The 23,543-nt window shown below is 39.4% G+C and overlaps 2 protein-coding genes across 3 annotated transcripts in view; both read right to left on the bottom strand.

Annotated features, from left to right (window-relative positions):
* Window positions 1–1,917: 1,917 nt before the first annotated feature.
* spegnb (SPEG neighbor) lies at window positions 1,918–4,100 on the bottom strand. The gene is given in 7 exon segments (XM_023285190.3): window positions 1,918–2,341; window positions 2,344–2,381; window positions 2,497–2,638; window positions 2,997–3,127; window positions 3,129–3,302; window positions 3,672–3,778; window positions 3,873–4,100. Coding segments are annotated over 6 exon segments (690 nt in total). The 5' UTR covers window positions 3,873–4,100; the 3' UTR covers window positions 1,918–2,243.
* Window positions 4,101–4,391: 291 nt separating this feature from the next.
* Window positions 4,392–23,543, bottom strand: part of spegb (striated muscle enriched protein kinase b) — a 38,901-nt gene continuing 19,749 nt past the window's right edge. For both annotated transcript variants that reach the window (XM_023285179.3, XM_055014954.1), the window contains exons 16-41: window positions 22,471–22,677; window positions 22,264–22,387; window positions 21,569–21,741; window positions 21,363–21,475; window positions 21,036–21,204; window positions 20,604–20,700; window positions 20,173–20,373; window positions 19,887–19,944; window positions 19,718–19,795; window positions 19,396–19,568; window positions 19,278–19,304; window positions 18,995–19,147; window positions 18,151–18,193; window positions 17,944–18,012; window positions 15,097–17,836; window positions 14,849–14,998; window positions 13,898–14,014; window positions 13,356–13,523; window positions 13,096–13,218; window positions 12,580–12,744; window positions 11,440–12,241; window positions 10,821–11,060; window positions 10,448–10,671; window positions 8,531–8,606; window positions 8,138–8,287; window positions 4,392–7,944 (exon numbers count right to left, since the gene is read on the bottom strand). In XM_023285179.3, the coding sequence (XP_023140947.2) occupies window positions 7,689–7,944; window positions 8,138–8,287; window positions 8,531–8,606; window positions 10,448–10,671; window positions 10,821–11,060; window positions 11,440–12,241; window positions 12,580–12,744; window positions 13,096–13,218; window positions 13,356–13,523; window positions 13,898–14,014; window positions 14,849–14,998; window positions 15,097–17,836; window positions 17,944–18,012; window positions 18,151–18,193; window positions 18,995–19,147; window positions 19,278–19,304; window positions 19,396–19,568; window positions 19,718–19,795; window positions 19,887–19,944; window positions 20,173–20,373; window positions 20,604–20,700; window positions 21,036–21,204; window positions 21,363–21,475; window positions 21,569–21,741; window positions 22,264–22,387; window positions 22,471–22,677 (6,896 nt within the window). In that variant the 3' untranslated portion in view covers window positions 4,392–7,688. The remainder of the gene's footprint in view (window positions 7,945–8,137; window positions 8,288–8,530; window positions 8,607–10,447; window positions 10,672–10,820; window positions 11,061–11,439; window positions 12,242–12,579; window positions 12,745–13,095; window positions 13,219–13,355; window positions 13,524–13,897; window positions 14,015–14,848; window positions 14,999–15,096; window positions 17,837–17,943; window positions 18,013–18,150; window positions 18,194–18,994; window positions 19,148–19,277; window positions 19,305–19,395; window positions 19,569–19,717; window positions 19,796–19,886; window positions 19,945–20,172; window positions 20,374–20,603; window positions 20,701–21,035; window positions 21,205–21,362; window positions 21,476–21,568; window positions 21,742–22,263; window positions 22,388–22,470; window positions 22,678–23,543) is intronic.

Below are 23,543 nucleotides of genomic sequence, written 5' to 3'. Positions count from 1 at the left end.
CGCATTTTCCTCGTCGTCTCTTCTGACCTGCGTGATTACCGACGAAGAGTTCTCCATTAGCTCCACTCACCGGGGACACACGGCGCCGCTTACACTTACTTCGAGGGAGTTAAGGCAGAAAAAAAAAACAAAAAAAAGATTGATATTTTGCCACTCCCTGTCTGCGCATAGTGAGCGCAAAAAACACAGAAAGTCTGTTAAAGGACGATGGAACAAAGTACAGAGGAGCGAAGAACGGGGAGATTTAGAGGTTAAAGGACTTCTAAAAAGTTCTTCTAAAAGTAGTTATCGTAGAAGTTCATCAATTTGCCCATGCTAACATGGGGGCTGACGGTTTCAAGGAAGCCCAGTTCTTAAAGCCACAATGCAGGATGTGAAGCTTTGAACCGCCTGTGAGTTTAACGCTGTGTCCGTTTACTGACACGGTCTGAGAAAATACCGTCTGGACCGATCAAAAAGGGAAATTTGTCAGAGTTTTAAGTAAAATTTGAGTTTTAATTAAGTGCAAAAATGCGCTAAGACATTAGATTTACTCTGTGTTTTTTTGCGTTAAAAGCGAACATTTTTCAGTTTTCCTCCATTTCCGTAGTATCTCAATTATTTACTAAAGTTTGTTCAGGGCCAACTTTGACAAGGCTGGGGGCAGCCTTGAAACCGGCCTGCAGGAGGAGGGACTTAGGGACAGTATGTAAAGTGTCCACACCTAAGATCAGAGGAACTCTCCTCTTTTTGAAACGCTGCCATGAAGACTCATCAAACCCAACATGATGTTCAATATGAGACACACAGTTAGTACAGTGGTTTTCTAACTGTGTGCCTTCAAAGTTGTGTTATTTATGATAATTTTCAGCTGATGATCGCATGTAAAGTTGTGCTTTGTGACTAGAATGTTAGTGAACCACTGAGCTAGAAGAGAGTTGAAAACTTTGAGGTAATTAGATTTTTAATGTTCATTAAGTTTTTTTTAATAATTTTATTTAATAGTAATTTAGGTGATCTACTTTTTATATAGTCCAGCAAAAGGGATGGAGGTGCTCATGAGAAAAAAAAGCTTGCTCATAACATCTGATAACACAATAAGCCCAAACAGATAACTAGTTATAATAATCTGAGCAAATCTGCTGCCTGGTGCTGAGGGACAAAAGTTGGTACTACACTGAGCAGTGTTTTCCACCTACACAATCTAGCCTCACCAAAGTTATAGAAACACGACATCAGATTCTTCCTTAACAGTAGGAATCATTGATGATGGTCCCCAGAGTTGTACATGTTAATATCATCTTAAAAGTCTTTTCTCAAAGATTCCCTTCATGTAAAGGTCCGTTTCTAGTTTCCTTTCTGATCTTATCTACTTTTCTTTTACATCTGGTTTTATTTTTATTGTTGATCTTAAGTTATATTACGCTTGCCTTCTACATCCTCCCTTTCTGTTACTAAATATATCACATTTGTTATTGTGGTTTTACACAATTTCTCTTCTGCTTTTAGAATTTTATTCCCGAGTAGTAAGGAGATTTGACTATATGCAATTCCTTCAACTAGTTAATATAGGCGTATGCAATCCGATTCAAGGCCGTGAAAACATTTGTTGCACTTGAAAGCCCAGAAACACTGTGAACCACTGCTGTAAATGAGTATCCTGGTCCAGTGTATGATCTGTGGAGTAATACTGTACTGTCTTGACTTACTGAGCTGCAGTTTCTCTGATCGCCACTAGATGCTAGCAACCAGAAATCTGTGACACTGTCTTCCTCTTCTTTGGCTCTGTGCTCAAAATGCTAATGCTCATGTATTCATCACTTACACTTTAGAACAGATTTAGTGACTCTTGTGAGGCAACAAGTGAGAAACCAAGCATCAATGATTTACAGTAGGCATTTGAACATTTTGCTACTAAAAGACAAACAAATGCATAAATTAGTGATTACTTATTTTTATAGACTGCTTTCACTTATCTTTTTACTAACTCTTATCTCACTGATCAACAAAAACATATCATTGTGCGCCAGTTATTATTGTAAAATCATGTCTGTCTAATTGTTAATGTGTTCTTTGCCATTTTTGCAACATCAAATAAACTATTACACTTCAAGAAATCTGAAAAACAAGATCTGAGCGAATAAATCCTTTACTTCCTCTTATGAGCATGGTTTAAGTTGTGTACAGCTTTGAATGTAGCATTAATCCAGTTAAACTGTAAGAGAACATGTTCATGGTATTAGCACCACAGCTGTGAGGCTTCATCAGAGGATGTCCACTCGTGCAAAGGACTGGTCTGTACCCAGATTGTTCTCCACAAACACTTCATACTTGCCAGCGTCAGATGACTTTGCATTTTTGAGGTCAAGATTGTGCTGGTTTCTCCAACATCAAAGAATACCCTGCAAGGAGGTTTTTAGCACCATTTGTTAGGAGTAGGATCTGAATCACTTCATTTGAATCTAGTATGTCTGACAGGCTGATCAGAAACTACAGAGTTTCCCTAAGTGAACCCACCTGTCATCTTCATCAATGTCATCTCCATCTTTGAGCCAGGCAACATCTGGAGGAGGTTCTCCACTTATTTCAGCCTTCAGAACGACTGTTGTCCCTCTCTTGGCCTTGATGCTGCCTGGACCTCTAGAAATTTTAGCAGGAACTAGGGGAGCAAACGTTTTGTCAGCGATATGATTTGGTGAAGAAAAGAAACGCTAAAATCCTATAAGAGACATTCATAATCAATGGAAAACCTTCTTATCGGGCATTTCTGACAAGGTTCCCAACAGTGACAAACATTAGCATCAAGTTATTTCCAATAGAAACAGGTTTACTTGGTGTTATAATGCTGGATGATTGTTTAAGAAATCCTTCACTGCATAATCTGGAAAATAGACTAAGCTGTTTCTGATTCTACCAATCTTGACAAATCTACAAAGCTTAAAATCATGCCTCATTGCGAAGTACAAAAAACTAAACAATTGTCAGCTACATATAATTCTCTCATAGTCTGTACACACCTTCCACTAGAATACAGGCATATCCAGATGTCTGTCCAAATGGATTCTTAATCTTAACAATGTATTTTCCCAGATCAGCCAGAACCCCGTCACGGACCACGAGTGCCACAAAATCCGGGTCTTCAAAAACAGCGGTACTTTGGACCGTCCTTCAGCTCTTTGCCATCCTTGTGCCAGACGATGAAAGGATCTGGGAAAGCACTGACTCGGCACTCCAGCTTTGCAGCGCTGCCCTCAACAAGGACCACATCTCTGAGCTCCTGCAGGATCTTAGGAGGACCTTTCTCTCGCAGCTCTTTGCGTGACCTGTATGAGAAGCGGCATGAGGGACACAACAGGCTCCACAAACTTTCTAAAAATGGCAACCATGGCAAGTATAAAGGGGGTAGAATGCTTGTCCCTAAATAGAGGAGCAAGAGTCTGTGATTTTTCTGATGGGGACACACATGAGGACAACCTCCCCTCAAAGGCATCTAATGGTACTGTGAACTGGACACAGATATGATAAAGTTTTATACATCCACACATCTAGTCTGTTGGCATGCTTGGTGAACTTCTGATTTTCTAAAGTTGTGGGAGGAATTTACCTAAGCCTTATAGAATGATATGCTTTACACTCTGCTCTAAAGGTTCTTGAATGTCTATGATATAAACAGGAATAAAAGATTTTGGTACCTGTGACCGCGATATGAGGCCTGGAATCGAATAGCAGCCTCCTGGACTTGAGGATCATTGATGTTTAGAGTGCACCCAGGAGGAGGTGCAGTCTTAGCTTTGGACATCTGCAGCAGTAAGAGGAAATTAATACTAACATAGAACACAGTAAAACATCTCCAAGCTAGCATGACCACAAACGGTAAATTCATAAGTTCTTACCTTGGAGATCCTCTCAGAGATGTGCCCGATCCACCGCAGAATCAGCAAACCTAAAGGACCTGATGCTTTATATGTAGGGGTCAGGAGGAGCTTTGTAGGTCCTCAAGGATGAAGGCAACTTATCACCAGACATTCATTCTCCTTCTTTGGGTAGCAGGAAACACATGATGAGATTGATTGAAGATGCGCAACAAATGTTCCAGAGATCTTTTCCCATCCTTATATAGAATTCACATGAAATACTCCTGAGAATCTGTGGAGCATTTAATAGTTTAGTTGTTGTTTATATAGTAGAAGGAGTATTCTGAAGTATGAGTCATCCCCAGTGAGAATAAACACATAATTGCTGGTCTTCAGGGTCATGCAGAAGGAGCATAGTCAATAAATATCAATAATTATGATTCAGTAGTAATGTCTCCACCAATTTTAAGAACAGTTAATGGTGAAGTTTCTGACACTGTCCTGCTACAGCCTTTCAGACTCACTTTTTCATCCAACAAATTGCTCGTTGCGTCCGTATATTTTGTCATATTTCCTTTTATTGTTCATAACCTTAACAACTGTCATGCCTTTTCCATGCCAGATTCAGAAATTTCACAAATAAAAAGCAGAAGCGGTAACAAACACAGTCACCCAATAAATAAACAATTTGTGAAACACACACACAAAGCGGTCACATTCATATAATCAAAATAAAGAACTAGTCATTCATTTAACAAACTATTTTCTCTGTGGGTCTAATATCCATCACGAGGCACTGCAACACATTCCACAAAAATACGGTGTAGGATTTTAATACAAAATGTGGAGCGTTCAACTTCTTTTTCAAAACCCTGTTGTCTGCTTACAAACAGTTACCATTTCATTTCATATGATTAAAGAACATATTGCAGACATTTAGAATTTAATGCAACATGGCATTCTCATGCTGATCTTGCATGTTTTCATTCCAGTTTAAAACAACTCCCTCTGTGACTAGTTCACTTCTACCCTGCATAGGAAAATGACTGAGCCAAAAAAGACAAAGAGCTGCAGAAAAAGGGCAGTATTTATCTAGCAATAGCATTAGAATATATAGAACTACTAAAATAATCTCATAGAATTACCAACGACCTCTGTAAGTCAATACACATATTAAAAGAACTCAAGATTTGACGTATGATGCGGCTTCAAATCACCCGAAAAACTCATCAGTGTCTATTTGTGACTCCTCCAATCTCCTGAATGTTGTAGAGTAATCCAAACTGTCCGCAGACATTATGCTTTGAGTGTTAAGTGTGCAAATGTGTGCTTGATATCAACGCACGTGGCAGCAACAGCATCACAAATCTGATGTTTTACATGCTGGTCTGAAAACTGGATTTACCCTTTAAAGGGAAAGCAATATACTGTATATAAAGCCATTTCTTTACACGATCAGAGATCAAACATTGATAGAGTCGATGTAGTGGAATAGACTCTTAAATGTGGCAGAGGACAGATGTCAAAAGCTCTGAAACACCTGATCATTGTGTCTCCACTTCTGTAAACCCTATCAGATTTTAAAAAATACTAATTTCATTGTGGCTGGGTATAGTTAATCTGATAGAATCTCGCATGTGTAGCTGTTTGGGGCTTTACTGTTTTGCTTTGTTGTTCCCCACAAGCAAGAGAAGAAAGTTGCGCCGTTCCCTTACAAAATTTAGAACAAGCTTTTTAATTTGACCACATAGACTAATATGAGTGAAGATTCAACAGATGGACTGATTATTTCTTGCCTCAAATTTGCTCAGAAACACATTTTGATGGATTGCTAAGGTGAAGTTTATGTCGTATAACGGAAGACTACTCATTCTGCTCACATATCCTGAGCCTCATTAGGGAGGTCTGCAGTTGGAGTTCTCGAATATTTCGTATTTTTTCTGAATAGTTAAGAAGTCATGCTTCTTCTCATATACATTCTCTTTATGATGAACAAAACCCTTTTTATTTATTTACCTAAATATATCTTATACATAGAACATGGAGTAGGAAATGCTTTCTAGAGTTGCAAGGATTGTCTTAGATTTTAACATTTATTATTCAATCTGTTTTAAGGTCTGAGGGGCTGCTGGTTTGTATTAAACCTATGTTTGGATCATTGTGTATGCTGTCTAGTTAGCTTGTATGGCCTAGAAACTAAAATATGGCACTAAATTATGGGGTATAAATTACTTCTGGAAATCTAATGCTAATTATAAGAATTCTAAGTGTAACTACATTCAATTTATGCCAGTTTCTGCCATTTAACTGTAATTTATCAACGCAAATAAAGCAAACGTCCTTTTCAAAGCAGTCGCTGTTAGCAATTGAAAATGACAGCTAAAATAATACACTCAGCAGTGTCTTTCTCAGCTAGTTTTATGCTGACAATGCTCTTTAACGGCACTTAGAGTTACCCCAACATCTCCAGCGGGTTCATAAAGTGATTCAGTTTACCACTAATCCCCTGAATAAACTTCCATTTAATAAGTGTCTCGGTTAACTCCTGCATGCGCAGCCATGGATCTACTCTGAGAACTTGTAGACCTGTTTTTTTTAAACCTCAGAGATGTGTAAATAAATATCTCGGCATAGTTGAAATAACTTACACTGGTCTGAGAGGAAGAGTTGAGTTTAACTGGAAGCCAGTGAGCAGGCTTCTAGCTTATCTGTGGTGAAGGAACCAGTGTCTGGGAGCCCTGCAGGGACACGATTATGCTGTCCACTGTATCACTGGGAGAAAAAAAAATGTTTTGAATGGAAGCTCAAAGATGACAATCTAGTAACAAATCTTAAAAACAAATTGTGATTTTGAGAACGACAGATTCATGACTATTCTGTTTAATAACACGAGGGAAAATGCACAGATTTAAACTGTTCTACTCTAATAGCCCTTGTAGAGAAGCCACCGGTGTATCTTCTGAACTTGATTACTGAAAAACAATCAAAACAAAAGTCCTCTCTGGAACTGCTACAATCTTGACAATCACTGAGGTACTACAGCAGTATAAAAACCCACGTAGCACAAAGTACATTACTTTAGTAAAGATGGATTCAGTTTATGGGTTTACGAAGAGCAATATTTACCATTCCAGGTTGCTGTAACTCAAGGACTCAGAATTAGACATCACAGGATGAAATTCTGGTCATTTAGCTGGTCAGGAAACATTTGAATAGAAAACTGAATATGAGACTGAGATAAGAGAGGTGCTCCAATGACAAAGGCATCAGTTGTTTTAAAATTTACATTGAGTTGTGTAGAGTACTTCTTCTTGTGAAGTTGTGCTAAGGACTATTTTGGAATTTAATTAACTAATTCTTCTCTTAAACAAAACTTTACATTAATACTCTATAACTGCAACTTTAGGCCTTTCATGATGGGTTACTACACTATATCAGAGTGTCCTCTCTCATCAGTGTAGAGGTAACAGTAAGAAAGGATGTAATTAATCCAAAATGTATGCAAAGTTACAAACCTCGAGGTACTAACTTGAAGACAACTTCCGGCCTTGTATGAACAAGGTTCACGCTTTATAAAATGCAGTCAGGCTCTTGCATCTTTGTAAGAGTTCCCTTATGCATGAAACCATTTTTTTAGATTCTCTTTCAGAACCACAAAAGAAAAAGAAATGATGTATCTGTAGATCTCAGCCACTGCTGGTTTCAAGAGTTTCTGTTCTTCTGACTGAGTTCGGCAACTCAGACCTGAAGGCGTCACCCCACCTCGTGGCCTAAAGTCTTGTCCCGCTCTGAGGATGTTTGTTTCGCCCACCCCGCCCCACAAAGTCCTGCCAACTGGTGTTTGGAAGCCTGTTTTCACTGGGTGACAGGTGTAGTGGGTGATGTTGGCACGTTTAGCGTGACGGGGCTGGTGGGGGTTTGTGGCGAGCTCTGGTAGGAGCGCAGGAGAACTTTGTGCTTGGTGGCCGCTTCCACTCGCCTACGCTGCTGGTCGGCCAAGAATTCCTTGAGACGGGTTGTTGTAAAGGTGAGAGTTTGCCTCCGAAGGCGCATCAGGTAGGCATCTTGAAGCCAGGAGTTATTGAAGCAGTCCTTGATGGATGGACGAGCCCTGTTGAAAATAACATTGAAATATAAATGATTAAAGATTTTTAAATATGAGACTCATATAGTATTCTGTAAAGAGAGGAGATCATTCTAAATGAATAATAAATGAACAGACCAGTTTGTATCAAGTGAACAATTTATTTGACTGTAAACTTGATGACAGATGGTATGAGAGAGGACAACTGTTCTTTGCTTACCAAGGGTAGCTACAGAGGATCTTTTTGAGGAACAGAGAGGCACTTTGGGACACATTCTGGTAGAGTTTAGAGAGGTCAGACTTTGCCGCCTGGATCCTGGCTTCAGTCTCCTGGGGATCGTTTTCCATGAAAGGCGACCTGCCACTCAACCTGGAAAATCAGAAGGACACAAACAAAACATATCAACAATGCACAATAAAAGTTACTTTAGATTAGTTGTAACATTAAATCAACATAACAGGAGAAGCAATATGTCTACATCATGCAAAATTGTAGCACATACAAATTTAGCAGGCAATTTTCAATCATATGCCTTGTTTCACATAAAGAACACAAAAAACATTTCTGTTTAACGAGGACTTGCTGGGTGGAAGCTGTGAAAACAGTACTCACATGATGAAAGTCAGTACGCCCACGCTCCAGATGTCAGCTGGAGGGCCAACAACATCCCCTTTCAACATCTCTGGAGCTACAAAGGGAAGAAAGGAAAAACGCGCTGCCTTTGTTATGTGCAAATAGACTTTGTACCACATTTACAACAGTTTGTGACTTCTGATACAGTATATGTGTTTGTGCGTTACATTAACTAAATATGTGTGAGTGCTTGGTCCTATTTTCTAATTCTCCTTTGTTTTCATAGTCGGTGCATGCCCACTGAGAAAACAGTTACATAAACCTCCTCAAAAACACTAATCAATGAAGATTGGTATTAACAGAACATTTATATAAACTCAAAATCAGCAAGAAATAAAATCTTTCATTTATACTTAATTTAACTTTTTTGTACAGCCTTCCCAGTTATGCTCACAAAGATTGTATTCTTGTAGTGCCAGTGCATAAAATGACTATAATATTTATATCTTATAAAAGTTTTGTAGTGAATTCTCCATTTGTTATCCCTTAACACTATTTAGTACAGCAATCATTTAAATTCAATAGTTTATCATAATTTGAACCTTACTACTGGAATGAAATGCACAATGACTTACAGTGAAAGCTGAGGTGATGTAGTGTGGTGTTTGCTTTGTGTAAATGAATAAACTAAGCGTTGATATTGAAGGACTCGTGTCTCTCCTGCAAAACATGTATTAATACATTGTAGAAATGACTAATTGACTAAACAACATTGTCAGCACATGAATAATTAATGTTTTTTTGGCCACATGGGTACACGCAGCAAGCTCCTTGGAGTACCATCAAGAGATTGCAAGACTGCGTCTATAAAAAGAAAACCTTTAGGATTTAAATTTGGCCGATATCTCTTTTAAAGTAGTCTTCTTATGCTGTGATACACAGCTCTCAGTGCTCCTGCTATGCCTGGAACACATGTGAAGCACTATGTGGATGTCCTCCATTGTGTCAAAAATTGCAACCCTTCAATTTCAATTAATTTTTGAACGAGATGATTGAGTCGATTGTAATGGTGCAGCTCCAACGTTCAACACACTGAGTGGCATGAAGTAGCATGCCACACTTCAGGTCATTTGCATTAAACGTTCTCCCTGAAACACCTCAGTCATGTTACAGTAGAACTCAGCATTGACAGTCAGACCCTCAGGGACCAGATGAAGCTGCACAACCTTGTGAATGTTAAGCAAAACAACAAACAGGTTTTTGGTTGCGCTTTAAACCCAATGTGCCTTCTTCACTCTAAACCTGAAGATGTTAGGCCCATCCATGGCTGTTTGGTCTCTCAGTAAAACTGACCCAATCATGTCTAACATGATGTCTGGGTTACTTTGATGCAGAGTTTGATGTTTATTCTCTGTGCAAGTTTGAAATCCATGGTGAAATCGCAAATGGGCACCTGTAAGTGGTCAGAACAGGCTTTCCAGGGAGCGAACATCATATCACTGGACAAGAAGACTATTTCAAAGTGGATAGCAGCCAAATTTAAATCTGATTTTTTTGTAGGCACAGTCTAGAAACTTCTTGATCACATCTCAAAATAAAACACAGTCCTTATGAAATTGACAAGGCTCATGTGCTAGCAAAAAGATACTTACACATCGGTCTGGTACAGAACAGCATTAGCATTCATTTAGTACTCTTGTGTATGGCTACCTGGTAAATTTAAGTTCAATACTCCCTCTTCTTTTAGCTCTGTTGTGGTCTCCTCCAACTACTGCTCTTTGTCTCCTAAATGTTCCACTATGTTCACAAATCACTAACTTTGGCTGTCTACCATTTGATGCTGACTTAGTCTGGCAGATTCACAACAAGTGACCACGTTTTATATTACAAGCCATCTTTTTGTAAGTAAATAAACCAAATGTTTTCCAAGTGAAGTGTGAAAAATAAAACTCTTACACATATATTCCAGTGTTCCAATAGGAGGGCTGAACTGCTTGAGGAAGAGAGGGTTGTATGTCTGAGCACTGCCAAAGTCAATGATCTTGATGATATTCATGTAGGTGACAATGACATTCTCCGGCTTGATATCCAGGTGGAGGATGCGTCGAGTGTGAAGGTAGTCCAGACCTTGGAGGATCTGGACGATATAGGTCACCACGTCATCCTCTGAGTAACGGAACCTGAGAGACAGCAGAAAATATCTTGCTAAATCACTTCAGGTACAGTATTTTAAGGTGATTATTCATTGATATATTCTAAAAAAAATAAGAAATGGTGTTTCTACTGAGCAAATTCACACCAGGAACCAGTTTTTTCACTACAGCTTCACCTGTCTATGAGACTGTAGAGCAGCTCCTTCCCACTGCAGTACTCAGAGATGAGCACCAGGTAGCGTGGTGTGACATAAGCTTCATGCAGAGCCATGATCCTGTCATGATGAAGGGACTTGAGAATGTCGTATTCCTGCAGCACTGCCTGTTTGCTGTCCGCCTCGTATGGAACAATCTTAGCCATGAAGAGGTTGCCTGTGGCGTTCTCCCGACACTCACGGATCACACCAAACCGACCCCTGTGTCATAAAGACATGCTATAAATTCATCAGGTAGGAGCGCTGACAGTGACTTATAAATATATAGCTACTATCTCTAATATCAATGATTTTTTTTGCGCATGGTCAAGAAAATCTAATACTATTACTGAATGTTTCAACATATTTAATTCCACAGAACTGAGAACTGAACTGAACATATACTATTTCATTTTAGTTTTTTATAAACATATTTAGTAAATCCTGCCATCAGCTTTCTTTATTTCTAGTTGTACTTTGTTTTTTTTCACATGGTAAATATATCATCCTGTTATCAAGCTATACCACTGCCAACTTCACATTTCAGTTATTTTTATTTGACAGCCGTCAGTTACAGTCTTGTTCCACCACTAATCCTTACCTGGCTTTCTCATCCATGAATGTATAAGGTTTCTGTGGAACTCCCTGGCGCAAAGATCCATCTCCAGACTTGCCCAATGGCGTCCTGCGTCCTGAAGGTGTGGCCCGTCCTGACGGTGTGGCCCGTCCAGATGGAGTACTGCGGCTGTCCCCTGCCTGCAGCACTGGTGTCAAGCTCTGCACCACCACCACAGGTGGGGAGATGGCTACAGGAGCGACTGAGGTGGTGGTAGTTGTCGGGGTGGAAGGAGATTGAGAAGGCGGAGTAACGCGAGCAGTTGCAGCTGGCACGTACATCGGTACAGACGAAATAGGTTTCCCAATGACAGGTGCAGATGGCGGCACAGAAGAAGGAGGGGTGTTGGATTTAGGGGGAACTGTGTGTGCAGGACTCTGAGGTTTGGGTGGAACAACAGGCGGAGGCGTCAGCTTTGTCTGGGGTTTGCTTACACTGATGCTAATGGTGGTCTTGGCTTTGGCTGGTGTAGGTTGGACAGTTGTTGGGGCCTGAACAGGAGCTTGTTCAGTGGAGGATGTAGTAGCAGCAGGGGGAGGAACAGCAGGATGGCTGGCATCAACCTGCACAGCAGGCTTGATGGTTACTGGAGAGGCAGATTTAGCCATAGATGGAGCAGGAGCGGAAGTTGAGGGAGGGGCACAGGGGGCAATTGACACAGTTGTGGATTTAGTCGGAGCTGGCTTAATGGGAGGCACTTTCATGGATGACATCATTACCACAGGGGGAGGAGGTGTAGTTGCAGGAACAGTCTTGACCACTACAGTAGCAGTAGATTTAGCCGGTTCTAATAGAGGACAATGAGAGAGAGGAAGCTCATCAAAGACTTGATCTGATGAAAACAACACATGCAACACAGTGATGCCCTTTTCACCTCACAAAGGAGAGTAATGTTCAATAATTTGTAATCTACATTATCACCAGACAAAAATATAATACACATAAAAACATAACAACCTATGATGACAAAAGAGAAAATATACAAATTTAATCCTTTCAATATCTGTATTTTTTGAAGAATGCCCATGCAGTATACACACTACATACAGTGCTATTTTATGTACATTTGATTGCCCTAAAAAAAATATACTCGAATCTGAATAGATTTTTTGACATAGTATATACCTGAGGCATCCAAGCTCACGACATCTGAGAGGTTGCTGTATGGGCCCTGGCCAGCTTTGTTCACACATGCCACTCTGAACCTGAAGGAGCCTCCAGCTGGCAAATCAGTCACATTATAGTAACAGTCTGCTACACCAGTTGCCACAATCAGCCAGTTGGTCTCACCTATAAGCAGTGTTGAATGAAGTGTTTAGTAAAATACAAATGCACAGCTATAAATATATTCTCAATGACTTAATTTTCAGAACAGTTATGTTGTTTATTAAGTTTGAGTAAAATTTTAATCAATAAATTGTATAGTCAGGCATATAAATACCTACAGTACATAAGGACTGTGAGCTGATTTGGGAGAAAGATTCTGGATTCAATCTTTGTAAGCTTTACTGTACATACATAGTCTGACCCCAAAGCATATGCTCTGGTCTATCTAATCCCTGAAAAAAAATCATGTTGCTATTTGAGAATTAATCTGGGTAAAATAAGCAATTCAAGATTTAATAAATTGTAAACACAGACCCTCTGCTCTCCTCTCCAGAGAGTATGTGCAAGGGGCCATGGTATCTGAGGGTCTCCACACTACCAACGCTGTGTTGTTATACTTCTGAGGAATCTCAGGGGTCCCAGGACGATTGGGCAGGCCTGTAAAACAAACAAATTTATATTACTAGTTTATCAAACTGCACTATCTAATATATGCATATATAGCATGTATATATACTGTACGTACTGTACATGGAACTGATATGCTTTTGTGCAAATAATGCCTCAGTTCTTACGAGCAAGTGATATTGTACAAGAGCTGGACACAGCGGCCAGTGGGTTTGTAGCAACACATTCGTAGACCCCTGCATCCTTTTTGGTGGTCTGCATGATCATCAGTAGCTGCCGGCCATCAGGACAGGCGATCATATTCATCCTGGCATCAATCTCAAGGGGCTTCTTGTCTGCGAAAACGTGTACATTCACGTATTTTATTGTCATTTTATTATGAGATATAAGGATGAAGATTTATTTTTACATTTACAAGACATGTTAAAGGGTCAATACTGATAAGATCTGAATATAGACACATAATGGGTTTAAACTGTATCTACAATAATTAGGAATCTCAGGTAACTCCAACAACATTTCTTTGGACTATATACAACTCATGGTACCATATATTAGTATGTATCGATTTGTAAAATATGTCTCTGCACTCAGTGACTGAAAAATATTTATGTAAATTACTGTAAATAGCAAGTAAAGTGTTTCTGATTATCCATCTGTGAAAGCCTCAGTTAGCTAATATTGCTTTGTTTACATTAGACATCCTTACCTTTAACCCAGGTGATGTGTGGGTGGGGGCTTCCTGCTGGCAGACAGCTGAGAGTCACTGGATCTCCCTCCAGTAAGACATGATCTCTCAGTTTAATATGGAATACTGGAGGGAAATCTGGTAAACAAAGACATAAAACCAGTTAAATCACATCAATACTATAATATGAAAAGTAATGTTTAACAATTAACTAATTATTTAACACAATTAACTACTATCGTATGCACTTTGCATTTAATTCTAATACACTGAGGGTGAGGGATGATAGATTGATCTCACTGCAAAATTTGCACTGACAAAAAAATGATGGCTAAGCCATCACAAGAGGCACCTTCACAATATTACGCAATTGGTTTTAATGGTGTGGCTGCTTAGTGCATTTCTGAAAAATACTTTTGTTCTAAGATATATATATATATATATATATATATATATATATATATATATATATATATATATATATATATATATATATATATATATATATATATATATGAATGAAGTACATTTACATGTGAAACAACAACCAGCGACTGATTATCATAAAGACTGATCGCGGAGGGTTAGCCTGTCATGTTCACCTCTTAATCATGCTTAATGTGCAGATTAACACTTAATACCTAATTTGTTTAATCCAAGAAAAAATGCAAAAACATCACACTGTTATTTTTAGTGGGTATGTCTGGGAGTCACTTCATAGAATCTCCACTGGTTGCTTGGCTACTGCATTCTGACAACAGCAGCAACAGAAGCAGATGAGCTGAACAGATTCCAGTTTAGCTATCCGGCTGGTGTCCCTAAGGTTATTTTTAATAGACAAAAATAAGAATAGTCCTATCTAACTAAGAAAGTAATTAAACTTTTAAAATGCCAAACTATTTCTTTAAGTACTTTTTAACCTGCCTGACACTGCCGTTGCGATTTTGTCTCGTACACTCTTGTATGACGTACCAGATGCCAGTCTGGAGTACTGGCGTGAACGTAAGGAACTGCTCTCTCTAGAGATGGCTGTTGGTATGTCAGGCTGTGACACTGTCTTATCTCGCCTTCCTCTAGTCAGGCCCCATCGATCCCAGCGGGACCTGCGCTCAACTTCCACACCTTCACAGGAAAAAAAGCAACAGCTTCATAACTCATCTTGCCACTGATAATTTTCTGGTCAAATTTAAAGTAAAAAAAAAAGAGGTATTGCCCCTTACCCTTTAATGTATCTGATTTAAGGCTGGACATAGAGTCTATGGACTCTGAAGAGGTGCCATTACTGGCCTGAGATGCCAGCTGGTTTTGAGGAACACTGGTACTCTTCATAGCACGGCTCTCTGATGTTGAACGACGAAGCATGGAAAGAATGGGTGTCCTCTTTGTGTCTTTTTCCTCTGATGTTCTCCTTTCCTCTGAGTAGCTTCGAATTCTTGTGGAGATCTCAGCCACTGTTGACTCAATCTTCCTGCGCATGGCCAACACTGGTGATTCATTAGGCTTCTTCAGCTCCTTTTCATCCTGCTCCACCATTTTATCACCTCCACCATCCGTTCGTGTCATCGCTACATCTTTCTTCTCCTGAGACCCTCTTCTGCCAAGAGTCCAAGAAAGCCTACGCCTTGAAGCAACTGAATCTTCTTCTTTCGTTATTTCATCCTTGCGCTCTGTCGATGGAGTTCTCTTCAATCGCATAGAGAACCTTCTCATAAAGCCTTGGTCCTTTTGAGCTTCACGCAGGTCCTGGACTGACTTTGACTTCTCCTCAAGTCTCCTTGGTGCAAATTCCAACGGTGCACCAATTGGCCTTGGTCTGTATATCTCTTCACTTGGCTCTGCAGAGTCTGATGAAGTAGCTTGTATTCTATCATCATTCTTTGACCGTGACAGAAATTTTAGACTTCTTGAGAGAGAAGATTCACGTTTCTTGAAGCGGGCTTCAAAGACCTCTTCAGACGTAATGTCCTCAAAGTCAGCTCCTGCTGAGAGCTCTTGTTGTGATGAGGAATGTGTGATATCCTTTGGTGGACTGGGTTCTTTTGTAATCATTTCTGGTGATGCTACCCTAGAGTATACAGCAGGGTGCTCCGTGGTTGACACAATGACTGGCTTCGATGGACCAGGTAAATCAGAGGATAAGCCAACTGGTGAAGATGTGTCAGTTGATAATAAGGATGATGAAGCTGCTGGAACAACAACAGGTGTAGAGGGGCCCAAGGGTGGGTCATTAAAAGGCTGAAGTGAAGGGACCATGATGGTCTGCATAATACTGGCATATGCTGAAGTTCTTCCATCAGGAAGAACAACTTTTGAAGCAGGTGAGGGTGTTACACATGTTGAGACAACATTTCCTTGTGGAGGGGTATATTCTTGTGTTGGCCTCACCATTACTGAGCTTGTGGATATGGTCATCTCAGAAGATTTCACAGGGACATTTACTTTCTCTTCTACATGTTCTACAGAAACTTCTACATTTTCTTTATTTGATTCATCAATGCTATCAACTCTTTCTTCTTCTTCTTTCATAAACTCTATTTCTTCTTTCTCCCTTTCTCCATCTTCATCCTCTTCCATTTTCTCTTCTAGTTTAGAGCTTTGGACCATAAGAGGAGGTGTAGGAATTCTCTGGCCCATAGACTCTGATTCAATCATTGGTTCTTCTGAAATACTCATGTCTTTCTCGGAGAAACCACTTGTGCTGGATCTCTCATCAAAGTTACTGTCTGTAGTGAGTCCATCCATCTTTTCATTTATAGTATCATCAGGCCTTGTCTCCTTCTCCATTAAGGATTCCACACTCTCTGTTTTGGTAGGACTTTCCTGCATAACAGACTCTGGAGTTGGCGGTTTTGGTGAAGGTTCCCTCGGAGTCACAGGGCGAGAGTCAAACTTAGTTTGCTCTGTTAGAGCAGACATAGAGATGGCCTCCTTGAGCCTTCTCTCTTCAACCTGCGCCAAGGGAATCTCCAGAGGAGCTCCTGACCGACGGTGTAAAGCTATAGGCTCAGAATCCCCCTGACTGAAAGAAGTACTTTTGCGTAAAACTTTAGGTTTGGGAACTTCATCCCTTGGGAAATCACTGGATGCAGCTCTAGTTAGTGGTGGTGGGCCCAAACGAGCAGTACGAGAGTAGCGATCTGAGGATATTGCACGGTTTTCATCTCCCATCCCTAATGTTTCCAACAGAGGTCCTCTCAGTCCACTCATCTTGTTGTCCACAGAGCCACCACGAAGCAGTCGCTGTCTCATTAGCTCCAGTTTCAGAGCATAGTCTTCTTGACTCATCTTGGCAGTTCCTGGGCTGGTGCTCCTCCTTGGTAGTTCCATAGAGACAGCTTTCTTGAGAACTCTCCTGCCATCCTCCTGGTTTCCCTCTGCAGCTCCTTCTTCAGGTGTGATCCGGAGCAACAATGCACTGTCAGCTGATCCGCCACGTCTTAGCTCTCCCCTGCGTCGTCCACTTTCTGGTTTGTCAGATTCCATACTTGAACCCCTTCTCAATGGTTTTCTAGTCAGCTCTGACTTTTGGGGCAGTTCAGCAGGTGATTCTTCGTCTGAGGAACCCTTGTCATTATCTTGTGATGATCTTTTCCTTTGGCGGCTTTTACCAGCCAGTTCAACTCCTTCCTTGTCCTTTTCTTTAGGGTCACATTCCATTGCCTCTTGGGCCTGAACAGGGGGTCCAGACCATTTGTTTGTTTCATTTGGCTTCCCTGTTTCCTGCTCACTGGTCTGAATGTCATTTAATGACATCCTTGATCCTGAGAATTCCATGTTAAGTGGCATTGGGATAAATGGAAGTTCATCAATGTCTTCATCAGAATCAGAGGATGATGATGGCACAGGTGAACCCTCTTTAAGGTGCCTAGGAACTGCGATGGAGATGTGGCTGGAGGAATCATTCAACAACTCAGGTATGGACCTCATGACCATTTTGGATTTATAGCTGATTAGAGAACGCTGAACAAGTAGAAATGTGACACAGTAAGACGCAGAGTGTGACAATTTAAAAATGTATTCTGCATGTAGTGCAATATAGAAAACAGTAAGAAGTCAAACATCCTCACCTGCCATTTTCTGCGAGACACAAACTTCTTTAAAGCCTCTGTACTGATGGCCTTCCCCTTACTAAGTGTCTATACAATAAATAGACATTAAATTAAGACAAGGAAATTAGGGATATGATGTTGCTTAGCACTGTAAAGTGGAACTCACGTTAAATAAGTTTTGAATGATTTACACTATACCATTACATACTACTGACTTTTTCTTACCTTGAACCAGGGGTGTCTGAGACATTCCTGTGTATCGGGTCTCCTAAAAGAAAATTGTGGGATATTTCAGTTATGTTTTCCTACACATGTTTCACTGTCTAGCACAACTCTGCTGTCTCAGCTATTTATGTGATATGAAGAGCACCAGAGGAGGACTGAAGGAGAATTTTAGACAGGGATTGGAAAAATTGAAATATACAAATCAGAAACATACGTGAGCATCTAATATTGAAACAAATTCATCACCATGACTTTCCTTTTTGATTTAACAGTTTACTTGCGTAAAAAATCGTAGATAACCTGTAACAACCTCTTAAAGAAAATGCCAGAGTTATGACTGTATGACAGCAATACAACTTTCACATTGGTTTAAACAATTATGGAAAATTACCAGATTATAAAAAAAAGCCTTTAAGAATATAAAACAGACCATGCGAGAAATGTATTTCAAATGAAATTCTGAAAACACAGAATGAAAACCTTTGAATATTAATAGTACTGACATTGAATGGACAAACCTATCACCTCAGTGTTACTGATTTTGTTTGCATTTTTGTACATTTCCAAAGTATGTAAAGTGTATTGATACGCAATAAACAAAGACATCCATCCAGCTGGTATTGAAACAACTCAATTTTGTGGTACACATATTCTAACACATCTAGGTTAAGCGTCTGGAAACACTGTCAGGATGTTCCACATTAGAACTGAAAGAAAATGTTTCCTTTAATATACTTATAAATAATGTCCTAGGGCTGTTGCTGCAATCAATATCACATGTGTTTTATACAATAATTTTACATTAAAAGATCAAGTCTAATAGATATCCAGTGGTGTTACTCACAGCCTGTCAGCTACCAGCAGCTTTATGATGAAACCTTTAGCCTCTCGGCAAAGGTCAGAAAACATGCTCTCCTCAAAGGCCACATTATAGTTCCTGATGTTCAGCACAGAGCTGCGATCATTCTCCCCAGCAAATGGTGAAACTCCTGTCAGACTGCCAACAGAGACAAATAGTTGCATTTAAAAAATCAATATAAAGGTTGTTGTGAACAGGCAAACGTGTCAAAAATTGTGGAATAAATTTAACAATAAATAATTTAAATAATAATGCTAATTTTACCCACCACAGATATGCTATAACTCCAACTGGCCTAGGAAAGTAAAGAGAAGAGTTAGAAAAAAGGAGGTTTTAAGACAAAGCAGATAAAGAAAGATTAAAAATAGGTTGTACATTATAGCTACCATATGTCCGTTGCTTTTGACACGGGAGTTTGATTGACAATTTCTGGTGCAACAAATTCAGGTGTGCCATATTTGCAGTATTGAGCTTCGTCTGGTGTGAGCTCTACAGCATTGCCAAAATCACAGATCCGGATCTGATCACCATGGGGGTCTGCCATGAGGATGTTTTCAGGCTAATAAAAGGGTGACATGTTCTAACATCAGAATCCATTTTGGATAATCCTTTGCAGAATGTAAAAACGACAACAACAAACAGTTTCAGTGTTGTTTAAAACTATTTTTTATGCAACCTTTTTATAAACAAAACAAGATGAGGTTCTACCTTGATGTCCAGGTGTATAATGTTTAGATGATGAAGGTAGTCCACTCCCTCAAGCAGTTGTCTTATACTTGAGCGTACCTGATGGTTCCAAATGCATTATTTACATGTATTTTAAAAGCAAATTGAAATTTATTCTTTAATGTGTGAAGTCATAGAACACAGGACTTACATCAGACTCCATTACTGTGGATTTCCTTGTAAATCTGTCAAGCAGCTCCTCGTGGCATCTTTAAAGATTAATTAAGGGTATTCTTTATGTTACTTCAAAAGCAATGTTTAATAAATTTGATACTTTAATTGTTTATTATTTCACTTGATGAACTGAATATTTAAATCTTCTTTGAAATGCAACATGTCAACATTTTATTCATCATATCTGCATTCCTTTTCACTTCCCAAGGGAAACTGTATGTTCTGCATCTAACTATCATGCTGTAGCTGTGTTATAAGGATACATTTCAGTGATGATGATGACTGCATTCTTCTTCTCAAAGGCATCTTGAAAGTAAAGGACTCTCTCTTGGTCCAGCTTGGAAAGCAGGTTCATCTCCCTCAGAGCAGATGTCTTCTTCTTGGCACGTGTGGAGATAAACTTTGCAGCATACTCTACTTTTCCTGCCTTCTTGGTCACACGTTTCACATAGGAAAATGCCCCTCTGGAGAAAAAAAATCAGGAGGAAATAATCATTTCAACCTTAGCTCCCAGTTTTTGTTTTAATTCTGAATAATTTCAAATAAAATGAAAATAGCACGAGAGGCAGGAAGGAATGAAGAAATATAGTCTCATTTTGGACAGTGACTAAAAACAGGTTCCAGTGCAGTGAGAGGTTTTCTAGTACTATATTGCATTTATGGGATCTCAAATGTGAGCTGAAAAATGATTTACCTTCCAATTTCCTTGTGGATATCATAGTAGTCAGTCAGTCTGCGCATTTTCCTGAGAATAGTCTGCTCATCATCCATTGGATCCTCCTTACTTTTAGCTGCAGTAATCAGTAAGTATTAATTAGAGCAATTATGCTGCACTGTCAACTGTAAAATCTTAAATCAACATGACACGTAAAGACAGCGTATTGATTTTCACAAAGATAATTGAACAAGCTTCATAAGCACACTACTGCAAAGGGGACCAAGCAAACCACTCACAGTTGCTTTGATCTGTATTGCCGCACATATGGTTACATTTTTGTGGAGGCATACGTCAGGCTATGGCGTAACAAACCAAACTCAAGATGGGATGCATATTCATATGAGTTCATTCTGTTGTTGGTTCAGCAATCAAAATATTTTTTGTCAGTCCAGCTGACTGACCTCTTACCTTCGTGAATGGTGAGTTCAGCTTTACAGGACACAGATCCTGCTAAGTTCCTAGCAGTGCAAGTGTACACCCCAGAGTCTTCTGGACGAGCATTTAGGACCACCAGGGAACATTCGTTGTCATCGTACACAAATGTGTAATGACTGCTCTCCGACAGCAGGATGTCATTCTGAAAGCAAATAGTGATTTCAAAACCTTCAAAATGTGTTTAAGGTAAATTCACAGTTCAGTCCACTGTATTCCTTACTTACAGTTGCACTCAGCTGAAAAGTAATATGAAAAATATTGTCAGGTTCATTGCAATATACAGCTAAAATAAATAAGAACCTTGAACCAGAGGATATCAGGAATAGGTTTGCCTTCCACAACCACAGCAAAGCGAGGAGTCTCCCCTGCACAAACATCCAAGTCTTCCATAATGGTCTCAAATGTTGGCGGTGCTGTTGTATTGCAAAGACACAATACAAAGTTAGATGGCATTTAGATGGATAAATGGATTTATAGATAGATATAATGATAGACGTTCTGCCCACCTGCCATCTCCACATTAAAGGTGCAGCTGTCATTGCCATACTTGTTGGAGGCTACAAACATAATTTCTCCAATGTCGCTACTCTTCACTTTTAGCAGCTTGAGTGTGTGTTGGTCATCATCTGGCATTGTCATCTCATACAAGCCTGGCTTGTTGGCCAGGATCACTCCTCTCCTGGGAAGAAGCGTATTTTAAACCAGGATCAATACGTGTATATGTAGGAGGGCAACAGTCTGTCAGTGGTCATATTTGGCACTTGCGTGAGTGTGAGTCAGGACATAATAAAAGAGTTTTTTGTTACTGCTCTGGAATCTTTGATAATCACTTGGAATAAAACAGCTGCTTGTATGCACTGTCATATGGTATTTATGTATTATGACTGTCCTGCAATGTGGCAGGCATTAAAGGTGGGGATTTTACTGCAACATACCAAACTAATTAATTAATCATGGTAATTGCACTGATGTAATGTTTACCACTACAAATGCAATTGCAGTGTTGACTCTAAACCTATTTTTTCTTCGGTGCGACTGAAAAAAAAATGTTATCTAAATATACTGTTTGTGTTCAAGAAAATATCACAGCAAAATATCAGGACAGTGTATTTGTGCAATTATACTTCAACTTGTGTAATTCATTTTCTGACACGAAAAAAAAATTGACATTGACAGAAACTTCACAAAAGGACACAGATACCTTTTCCAGATGACCGAAGCGTTGACATGATTTAGAGTAACAGAGATTGTAACTGATTGATTTTCCATTACATATACAATTTCTGGCTTATCAATAATCACTGGAGCCTCCTGAAGGTAGGGTCCTGAAGAAAAATCACAGATAAGTTTTAATTAATTTGTAATGCATACTGGTGGTTTAATAGATGCTCTAAAAACCTGGATCTACCTCGGTCCAGGAGCTGCACTGGATCGGTGGCAGGTGAGGGCTTGCTGAAGGCTTTGGAGGTGATGGTCAGGACCCTGAAAGCATAGCGCACACCTTTGGAGAGAGTGCTGATGGTGTAGGTGGTCTCCTTCAGGCCAGAAGCTATGATGATCCACTGGATGGAGCCGAGGGCTTGCTGTTGGATGGCATACATCAAGGAGCTGGGATCTGATAGAAAAAAGGGTTTTCATCCAAAATGCTTTACCACAAAACAAAAACAACTATTTTATAGCCCCAAAACTACTAATTTGTCATTCACATTTCCCAAGAAAACTTATTTTTAATATAATTTGATCTAGAATTAGAGTTAATGTAATATGTGCAGTACAGTTTGTGAAACATGCAATTTTAAATGTTTAAAATTATTTGAGAGTAAAATCAAGCATCAAATGGTAAAATGTCATGTTGGGTGTTTTAGTTAATTCCTCTACATATTTATATATTTGCTGGATTTTCATGAATACAAACATAAGCAGAGACTATTGATCAATTTGTTATTGCAAGAGGATCTTTTCTTTTTCAAAACCTCTTCTGCTCCTGTTGCCCTGTATACAGTATAAATAATGTTTTTTTTGTATGCTGACCTAATCTAAAAAGAACCTCTTTCATGGTGTGCTATCATTTATTTAGTTGATTTTGTGAATAAGAGTAGAAGATCGGTATGATTAATTAGAATGACCTTCCAGGATGTACATTTCTTTATTTCTGTTAACGTCTATCACCTTGCACAGTTGCAGTCTTTACATGAATCTAATGACATTTAATTCAGACTTGTTCCATATTGGATATGATACAGAAAAGTCCAAACTAGTATTGCTGCTGTCACATGTATGGAAAATGGGTTATTATTCTAACAAGAGAGTGACATGTAAAATTGCAGCCAGGTGCATGTCTGAAAGGAACTTTTGTTCAGATGCATTATGTTCAGTGTATCTGCATTATTCCCACCTGGACTATTGCAACTCCCTTCTCTCTGGTGTCCCCCTCAATTCCCTCCATAAACTTCAACTAGTCCAGAATGCTGCAGGCCAGAT

The sequence above is a fragment of the Amphiprion ocellaris genome, chromosome 11, assembly GCF_022539595.1.
Source record: "Amphiprion ocellaris isolate individual 3 ecotype Okinawa chromosome 11, ASM2253959v1, whole genome shotgun sequence".
NCBI lineage: Eukaryota > Metazoa > Chordata > Actinopteri > Pomacentridae > Amphiprion > Amphiprion ocellaris.
Note: the sequence above shows the minus strand (reverse complement) of the source record. Positions and strands in the feature narration are given on the sequence as shown.